Below are 10,424 nucleotides of genomic sequence, written 5' to 3' on the forward strand. Positions count from 1 at the left end.
GTGGGTAACAGCCACTTCAACCACTGCCTATTAAACTAAAATAAATATGTCCCTGAGTATACAAGTAATATGTGTTTTTGTAGAACATTTAAAATACTAAGAAGTATAAAGAAAAAAGTTTTAAAATTAGTATTATCTCCCACCACCCACTTTAATAATTTTCCTTTTCCTTTTAGCCTTTTTGTCTTTTCCTTTCAGTCTTTTTTCCCTGTGTGTTTCTGTTTTACATGTTGTTAATCTTATACTGTATGTTCTTAAGCTATATTTTAACTGTATCACAAGTATTTCTCCATATTATATTTTTAATAGTCATCAGTTTAAATGATTGCATGATACCACATGTATGTACATATATGTATACACGTATCTATCTATTTTTCTATCTATTCCAATATAAATAAGGCTGGAATAAACATTCTTTGTACACATTTCTGATTGTTCCCTTAAGGTAGATTTCTAGAATAGAAATAAAATTAATAACTGTTTTAAAGACTGTTGATATGGCTTCCTCAACTAACTTCTTGAGTTACCATCTAGTTGAATATGTTGGTTACAGGCTAATATTGTGGTTAAGCACAGGCTTTAAAGTCAGAAAGAGGTGGATTTGGGCTCTAACCCTACCACTTCCCATCTGTCTCACCTTGGGCCTCTAACCCTCATTCCCTCTTCTGCCACATGGGGATAGCAATGCTTGCCTTACAGTGTTGTTGTGTGGCTTAAATAAAATAATGCATGTAAAACCCTCAGCCCAGGAACTGGCCCATCTCAGCCACACTGGAGGCCTCCCGGACCAAACATACTTGTGGTCTTGCCTCTGATGGTTACTCATGGTAGCCAGTCCTGCCCAAGCCCTGCCTGCTTGGTGCAGGTGTACCCTGACAGGTCCTTGCTGTCCTCACTTCCTACCCAGGGCTCTCTGACACCTGCAGTGGGCACTCCTGTGTATGCAGCTCAGAAGGGTGAGAGATTTAATGTCCTGCAGGCCATCCCTTGACAACTGCGGGAATCCCGGGCCCTTTCTTCCCTGGGTGGATGGTCCTGAGGAGTGTCTCCTAGAGCTTCTCAGGAGGTCCTGTGAGATCAAGTGAGCAGTGGCCCCTGGTAGTTGCCAGTTCTACCCTGCAGCCTGGGATTGGCTTCCCCTGCTCCCAAGCCCCTCCTCTCTTCCACAGTCCTGCTCCCTCTGGCCCCATTCCCAAATAAACCACCAGCTGGTGAACCTCAGGCTCTGCTGATGGGGAAACTCCAGCTAAGACAGTAAACATCAGTAAATGTTGGCTTTGGTTAATATTGTAAAATAATATAATTTTGTATTTCCCTTGTGTAGCACGTTCTGCAGGAAATTCAGTTGCCTACCAAATATTTCTGAGACTTCCTAGAAATCCTCAGGTGCCCCAGCTTTTGTTATTTCTGCTGCTCCTCTTGCCTTCTCTACATCACTGCTCTGTCCTCCTCCTGCCTTCTCTGGTGGGCTTCTTCCCAAACTATGAACACACAGACTCCCCTGCCCCAGCCCCACCCCATCTTTTTTGTTCCCCACGTGCCCTTACCCGAGAGCTTTGTGGATAACAGACAGGCATATGAAAGACCCATGGGGATCCTCTGACTTCATTCAATTAGGATATTTCCCTTTTTCTTGGAAAAGAGAATTAACAAACTATGGCTGTTAAGGAAATGATGCTAAAATCAGTGTGTCCTTTCCCAGAAGAGACTTCATGCATATTTTAATAAAGGGTGAGAAGGAATAACAGTTTCTGGAGGCAAAGGAGATAGTTGATTTATTTTTCCCCTTAGAGAGGATAGCTCAAGAGACCAGGCTTTTGTTCTCATTTTCACAGAAGTAACCACAGATCCATCCTCCACGTTCCTATCACTCCCCTGGGCTTTTGTTCTAACTTCATTTCCTGAGAGGCTGACTGGAACCATGTTATAACTACTCTTTCCTTCCCCAGAGTTGCCCTCCGAAAACACAAATACGATAATTGCAGTCTGTGGCTTAAAACCTGTCGAGGGGTCCTTACAGTCCAGATAGTGAATGGTCTCTCCGTCGACCCCAGGGTTCCTTACGATCCAGCGTCTGCCTTTTCCCAGCACATCTCCCTCCGCTTCCACTCCTTACTCTGCACATAAGCCTCAGGTTCTCAGCATCAGCATCACTTGTGAACTTGGTAGAAATGCAAATTCGTGTGCCCATATCAGACCTATCCAGTCAGAAGCTCTGGGGTGAGGCACAGCAATCTGTGTTTTAATAAACTCTCCAGGTGACTCCGTGCGTGCTCAAGGCTGAGAACTACCCACCTAAGCAGATAACCCCTAAGGTATCTGGAAATTCCTGTCCTTCAAGAGTCAATTTATCATCACCTCTTCCATGAAGCCTTTCTGCCTTCATCTGACAGCATCAACCACTCCTTCCTTGGCGCCCACACGACACTTCCATTGTGAAGTGTCATACGATGTTTTCTAATTATTACAATTTACTTGTTCATTTCCCTGATTAGACTGTGAGATGCTTGCAAGAATAGACACTCTCTAAAAGCTTGCTGTAACTTTGATCCTCTCTGTCTCTACACACGTGTATACACAAACAGAGACACACACACATACACACATTATCAATTCTAAAAGAAGGATATTGCAGGATAGAATAGGAAGCTGCTGGCCAAGATCCTTGGCCATTTGCACCAACTGGGATCTGGGATCTTTTTTGACTGCCTCTCCCTGTACACCACCATGAGGTGGTAGAGCCAGTTTTTCCCCAGATATTGAAGGAACAGATCCACCCTCAGCTCTTGAGAAAGGGGGCCTGTTGTCAGAAAATGGTACGTATAGATGAGTAATTCCCTGTTTGCTCTGTGACCCTGTCTTTTTTTTTTTTTAATATCTTGTAGTTGATTTTCTTTTCTCTTCAGTCTTAAGGCTACAAAGACACCTTAATTAGTAAAACTTAAGTTACTTAAAGAAACCTTGAAGTTGCCTGTTTTGGGACACTAGTCTGTGTGTAGTCTAGGAGCAGACCCTGCCTCTCCTTTGTTCGCTGAGAGTCAGTCTTGTCTAGAGACAGTTCTGCTGTGGACTCAGGAAAAGGGAGAGCCAGGGCAGATGGAGGGGCGAAGGCCCTGCCTTTACCTTCCTCTCCTGATGTCTCCACAGCTATAAAGATGTCAGGTAGGGGCTTCCAGTGTTGCTGGCAACCTGGAGGGAAGTCTGCTGCGTCTGTCTGGAGAGACAGATGTGTCTCAGATGGGAAGCAATTGCAGAGACATCCCACCTGGCTAATGGGCCAGGTCTCACTCTGTTTTCTTTCTCTAGATATGCCCCATGCTCAATATACAGGAAATTTGAAATGACTCATGGCTGAAGTTTTACAATTGTGAATTCCAGGGTTTGTGGGTACTACACCACACAAATTCATTTACCTTTTTTCTGCAGTTTGGATTGAATGCTAGACTTCCTTGAAAAGTCTTAATTTAAAAAGAGCAGTGAGCAGCCTGCAGCTGTATTACAGTTTTCCTCTAGGCCAGAAGCTTTCCTATAAACCATTTGATGAAGTAGCAGATGGCAAAGTTACAACCTTTGTCGCTCTAAGACTTAATAGAAACCACGATCAACTATGGTAATGGACTGCCTTGTAACCCAAATTGATGCTTTTATTGTACTCTGATGGGCTTGTCACTTGTTCTGCCTCTTTGTTAATTATGAAAAAATCCCTATAATTATACGTTTTCAACAATGAATCTTTGACCAGTATCCTTTAGATATAATTTGTGTAACTGAATACCCTTTTCTGAGTATTGCTTTAAGAACTAAAAGGAGGAAATAAATGACTCTGACAAATCCAGGGCAGTTCTGAGTAAGTGTGAATTGGATTTTAATAGGCTGCAGTGAAAGAGCCTGAATATACTGGAATGCTTTATATTCAGCAGCGCTCACTCGGGTCCTGGCAGTCAGGAATTCTGGGACACAGACTGTCTCCAGTAAAACTCTGAGTTTATGCCTGTTGTGGGCCGATTAAGGGTTGATATGTTTATCATCCTATTAATGGAGTGATGTGATTATCACCTCAGCTTCTCCAGGCTGAAGTGATAGATCCCAAGAGTCACCTATTCCGTTTCTGTGGGACGCTGCCTGGATGCGGGCCCTGCACAGGTACGACCAGTGAATAAATGCCACTCTGGTGGAAGGGAGCTGAGATTAATAGAAAAGCCTACCTTTTGTCAGATATTATAATCAGGAAGATGAAACTTTCAACTGTAATACAGTTTTTGCTTCTAATTCCTGGATGCTGCAATTATCAGCCTGGACAGAGGATGGGGACATGAATAATGGAGCTGCCCAGGTTAGCACAACACTCCATTCATCACGGCTGAAGGGCACAGTGTAACCCTCAGAACAGTCCGGGGAAGAGGGAGAGGGAGGGCCGTGCAGGTGCCTTGGGCCTGTGATTTACCAACTCGGGGAGGAAGTGAGCGCCTCCACATTAGAAGGGGCCATACTTTTTCACCTTTAACGTCTGTAATGATATTTATAATGTGACCATTGTGTGGAGCTGATTCATCACACGATTGACATGTAGATGTATTCTAGGCAGGCATTTGATTTCAGATATATGTGCTCCTTGTTCCGGGGCCATCTCTACCCCCAGCATTGAGTAGAAACTGACTCAGACTCATGATTCACAGTAAACTAGTTTCCCCTTTATTACACATACACCATTCCCTCTTTCAATGATGACATGATTACATTACATCATTGGTTTGAGGTTTGTAGAGAAAGGCTGTGAATCTGTTTTTATTATTTCCTAGTCAGTGCACAATATTCTGAAGAAGAATAGAGGAATGGAAACCTTTGGTTCAGGTCAGAATAAGTGCAAAAAGCTTAACTTTGGAAAAGGTAAAGACAATTAAACTTAAACTATGTCCCCAGCCAGGGACAGGGAGATGTAATAGTAACCAGTCTCCCTGATCTTTGTGCCCTAATCAGACTTCCCTGAGCTCAGGTGGCCCTAGGGAGCAGTGGGAGTTTAAGGCAGGGAAATGAAGGAAGTTCTGTTCCACGGTCTGGATCAACACTACAAGGGAGGGGATGGGGCCAGGTGTGGGGGGGGGTGGGTTGACAAAAAGAACACCTGTGACTTGGAGTCTACCAGATGGCACAGGGCAGAGCCCAGATCCCAAGACCATGGGCAACAGTATCAGGTCCAGGCACCACCACCCTGAAATCTGAAGCTGCTGTTGTAATGCCTGTCACTGCCACACTGGACCTGGGCTGTACGTGGGTCGTCGGGTATTCCTGTTGGGAAGGGATGGGGAAGGCAAAATCAGAAGAACAAGGCAGGAACTGATCTTTTGTGAAGTTTTTCTTGAAAGACTGTCATCGACTAATGCCCTAAAAAACCAGCTGACCATGGATTAAAAAGACATATAGGGCAGTACGGGCAGTGATGGGTGGAGGAAGGAAAACTGCAGAGAGTGGGTTCTCCAGCCCATCGAGCGATCACACGGCAAGACACACCCTCAGATAGGCGAGCTTCGCCCGCTGGCTGTTGCTGTGTCTCGGGTGATTGGGTGACCTGGCGCAGCTGAGACTCAGCTCTGTCCCGGTTCCTGGGCTCTCCAGCTCCTCAGAGGTGCGCTCGCCTGACTTGTGTCTCAGGCTGTCTTCTGTGCCAGCCCAGGAGACTGTAGAAGGTAGTTACCAAACAGGCCATTTCGAGGGGTTTATTTGTCTAGCGGACTTAACGACTGCCAGTTTATTTTGGTTCCCTTGAGCTGAGAGGGTTCAGGTGGTGAGAAAGTGCAGCAGGGTAGCACTCTGCAGGTAGATTAGGAATAGAAAAAGCCTCATTTTCTGTCTCCAGGAAGGACTCTTTCCTTTTTGTTGTCCACTGAGGCCTAGAAGCTCCTCTTTTCAATGAGAATGGAGTCTTTTTTGTTTCTGTTGGTTTCTGTGCTCTGTGACTCAGCCCTGGTTGGAGCTGGAACTTGACATAAAGCCACAGTAGGCAGAGTCACATATGCCTAAGTCACATACCTTAGGCTTCCCCTGATGGTACCTTGTTTGGTGAGAATTATAACTGAAACGGAAACATAGTCCCCCAGGCCAGAAACGCAGCTTAGAAATGCTCATTTGGGGAGGCTCTTTTTTGTTTGCCATTTAAATAAATCCACTGATATAGATCAGTATTTGTGAGCATTAGGGAAGACCAAGTAAACAGAGCCCTAAATATTTATTGTAAACAGAACCACTCTTGAGGTTTCCTGGTGGGACTGAGGAGTGGAGAGGGGTCATCATTTCCTGCACAGAGGAAATGGAGTGTTTCATTAGTTTTGATACAGACACATTTTTCTTTTAAAAATAGTGCTTAATCTTGCCAAATTTGTGCCTCTTACTAGGTATATGAAGCATCAAGAATATTAGGTACAAATAACAGCATTGAGATTAACTCTCACTCCACCCCCACCATCTGGTTAAAATGATGGTAAAGGAGGGAAGCAGCTGCTGACCTTCGGGAGCTGGCAGGACACTCACAACTGGGCCACATGTTCTGCTGTTGGACATTAACAATCTCATAGGGCACTGACGTCAGACGAGGGTGTTCTGTTACCACAGTGAAGTGACAGAAAAAACAAATGAGAGAACCTGATAACTTTGTCTACACACAGATACAGACAAACAACACAAATACCAGACATCCTTCTGTCTTGGCTACTGTGAGTGACTTTCACAGCTTTGGCCTCACAGATAAGATTTATTAGGAATTCAGTCTAGAATTGCTCTGCTCTCCTGATGGTATCCAATCCATAGCAGCATCCTGCTTCCTCTAAGCCTCCCCTGATCACTAACCCATGCCTAACTTCTGGAATGAATCCTTTCTCACTTTTACCGAGGTGCCCTGCAGTCCCGGTGCTGTGTGTCTCGCTCCCTGCTATGAGCACCAGACCCAGCTAGCTCACCTAGAGGTGTGTTCCTGGTGGTCTTCGGATGGAGGCCGTTGGTACTATTCACTGGTTTCTCAATAGCCAGTCCTTCCATCCCTTCTTTGCTGAAAACAAAACCATGATGTTTGGTTAGGAAACCCTCTTGTTCTTCAGGAAGGTCAGCCTCACTTCCAACCCAGAACACCTCATGGTTGGTCTTTGCAAATGTTAGGTTTAGGGGTGGGCATGGGAACCAAATCTGGTCATTGTTACCTGAGGGAAAATGGATTTATTGTGCTGTCTTCAAGCAGATATACATAAAAATTTTTTAATGACATTTACTGTTTCCTTTCCAGTTTTACAAGCAATACAGGGCAAAATGTTCATTACAGACAACTAGAAATACAGAAAGGCATAAAATAAAAATTAATAATCACCCATAATCTCCACCCCCCAGAGATAACCATCGTTAGCATTTTGATGTATTTATTCCCAGTGTCTACATATGTTTTCTTAACTGAAGTGTGATTTACCCACCTGACTATGTTAGTTCCAGTTGCACAACATAGTGATTTAATGTTTCTGTACATTACAAAATGATCACCATGATGTGTCTAGTTACCTCTGTCACCATACAAAGATATTACAATATAATTGACTGTATTCCCCACATCTTTCATTTCATCCCCATGACTTATTTCTTCTGTAATTGGAAGTTTGTACCTCTTAATTTCCCTCACCTATTTTACTCATCCTCCAACCCCTTCCCCTCTGGTAACCACCTATTTGCTCTCTGTATCTGAGTCTGTTCTGTTTTGTTTTGTTTGTTCATTTGTCTTTGTCTTTTAGATTCCACACATAAGTGAAATCATACAGTGATAGTTTTCCTCTGACTTATTAATGCCCTCTAGGTCCATCCTTGTTTTCACAAATAGTAAGATTTCATTCCTTTTTATGGCTGCAGAAATACATATTTCTAATGAATATATAACATTTAGCTGTGTGAAAGTCCTCAAAAAATTTAAAACATTTCACTTATGGCAGAGCCTAAAAGCTAAGAAACTTAGTGTCCTTTTACTTCTCATATCATTAATGATATCTTAAGATATTAAAACATAGTATTTTAGATCCATATTATTATTATTGGTTATGTCCTATTGCCTTTTTTAAAGGATTATTTTTGATATGTGTTCCATTTTATTGAACATATTCAAAACAATTTATCTTCCCCTTTCCCTTCCTTCCTCACTTCTTACTTTCTCCATTCCTCTTTTTTTCCTCTTTCTCTCCTCCTTCCCTTTCTTTCCTCCTTCTCCTAATCCCCCTTCTTGTTACATGGCTTACCAGCATTTCTTTAATGCTTTAATTTTTTTTCCCTTTCACATGAACAGTAATTCTGGGTCACAATATTCTTTCCTTGAAACTCTGTTCATGTTGCTTCTATATTTTTTGAATTATTGTTTTGGGAAAGACGTGTCATGCTAATCTGATATGTTTTTCTTTGAATGTACATCTTAATCTCCAAAAATATGTAAAAATTCTCTTTGAAAATCAGTTTGCTTCTTGAATAAATTGTAGAGTCAGTTGAACTACTCATGAAACTTCCAAAAAAAGATAGCAAAATATATTTCAAATGCTACATAATTAAAAGTATAATCCTTTCCAACGCTTGGTATTGTCAGCTCTTAAAATTTTAGCTATTCTGATGGGTATGTAGTGTTATCTCATTGTGATTTTAATTTGTGGGGTTTTTGGTGACTTGTGATGTTGAGCATCTTTTCATATGCTCATTGAACATTCCTGTCCTTTCTCTTTTGAAATAATTGTTTAACTGTTTTGCTTACTTTTTGTTGGCTTGCTTTTCTTCTTCTTATTGAGTTGTAAGAGTTATTTTTTATTTAGATACAGTCTTAGCAGATATCTGCTTCACTTTAAGAAATTGAGTTGGAAATTGTAACCAAACATATGGGTATGCGTTGATAAGAAAGGACTTTATGTAACTGCAATCTGTGGCATACGTTCGTATGTAACACATGTGCATTTTGTTCCTAATGCTGTGACAGATTGCCAACACAGTGGTTGAAAACAGCACAAATTTATTATCTTACAAGGTCTATAGGTCACAAGTCTGAGAAGGATCTTACTGGGCTAAAATCAGAGTGTTAGCAGGGGCACTTATCTTCTGAAGTCTCTAGGAGATAATCCATTTCTTTGCCTTTTCTATCTTTTGGAGGGCTCCCAAACCCCTTGGCCATGGCTTTGTTCCTCCATCTTCTAAGACAGCGACATCAGGTGGAATCCTTCTCATGCTGTCATCTCTCTGATGGTTCCTCCTTTGCCATCCTCTTCTGCTTTTAAAGACCTTTGTGATTACATTGGGCCCTCCAGGATAATCTTCCTATGTTAAGAGCATCTGATTAACAACCTTAATTTCTCTTTGCCAGTGTAACATAACATACTCACGAGCTCTGGGATTTAGGGTGTGGACATCTTTGTGAAGCTGTTGTTTGCTTACCACATTAAGTATTATTAATTCTTAATATTCCTCCATATTTCTGTTTTTTTTTAACCCATGAACTTCTGGCTTCAATTGCATCAGTAAGAGGCCTTCTACAGTGTCTGAGGAAATTTGACTGTGCAATAGAGGTGAATCTGAAATACCTTTGAGTTAGGGGGTTTACCCCATGTGAGTGAACAACTTGGGGTGGAGAGAAATTATTGCCCAACATCACTCTCTTGATTGGCTGTTATGAGAAAATGCCAGCTGCAAAGAAACCCCTCAAACCTTGAAGAAATTATTGTAGTGTTCAGTTAGTAATACTGAGCTGTTTGTTTTTCACATTAAAGTCTATTGTCAAGAGCTCACTGAACCAGAGCACATAGAGCTGACACGTGGTTAAAGGGTTAGCGTAAGAGCAACAAAAGCTCTCGGACACAATTTCTGAGTGCCAGGGAGGCTGTCCCTTCTGAGCTTTCATTCTGTCACTTGGAATCAGTGCTGCAGTCTGTACTCTGAAATTTCCCAGAGCCTGACAGGCAGCGTCCTCCTTGTGCTCAGGAGTCCAGTGGCAAATGGGAGGTGTGTGCACCGTATTCCCTCGTCCACTTCTCAGGTTTGTTTAGGTGCCGTTCAAAACTTCCTTCTTTCATCAGTCAAAAGAAAACAGCAACAGCAAAACTCACCTGTAAACTGATTCAGGAAAATTACTTCCCTTTGGCCTCCCATTATTTTCCCAGACGTGTGGATCTCATTGTGGGCCCATTTGTTATTAATAAAACAGTCATCATACTCGCATGCATATGGATTTCTTATCACTTTGGTTTACTATTGAAACAAAAGGCTACCCTTGAATGAGAGACTTCTAATGAAATATGAAAACCGTATTAGTGACTGTTCCCTGAATCACTTTCGTGTAAGTGAGATTGGTGTTTGGTTTGGTAAATGTTGAGGGTACTAGTTACGGTGATTTTGAATGACCTCAGTGACTCTCTGAATTTGGGTAGGAA

At 42.3% G+C, this 10,424-nt stretch overlaps 1 protein-coding gene across 1 annotated transcript in view; it reads right to left on the reverse strand.

Moving 5' to 3' along the window:
• Nucleotides 1–7,032, reverse strand: part of LOC141577579 (uncharacterized) — a 91,066-nt gene extending 84,034 nt beyond the window's left edge. The window contains exons 1-3 of the mRNA XM_074363187.1: nt 6,954–7,032; nt 5,512–5,678; nt 5,144–5,289 (exon numbers count right to left, since the gene is read on the reverse strand). Coding sequence (XP_074219288.1) covers nt 5,144–5,289; nt 5,512–5,678; nt 6,954–7,032 — 392 coding nt within the window. The remainder of the gene's footprint in view (nt 1–5,143; nt 5,290–5,511; nt 5,679–6,953) is intronic.
• Between the last annotated feature and the right edge of the window lie 3,392 nt (nt 7,033–10,424).

The sequence above is a fragment of the Camelus bactrianus genome, chromosome 4 (genome assembly GCF_048773025.1).
Source record: "Camelus bactrianus isolate YW-2024 breed Bactrian camel chromosome 4, ASM4877302v1, whole genome shotgun sequence".
Classification (NCBI taxonomy): Eukaryota; Metazoa; Chordata; class Mammalia; order Artiodactyla; family Camelidae; genus Camelus; species Camelus bactrianus.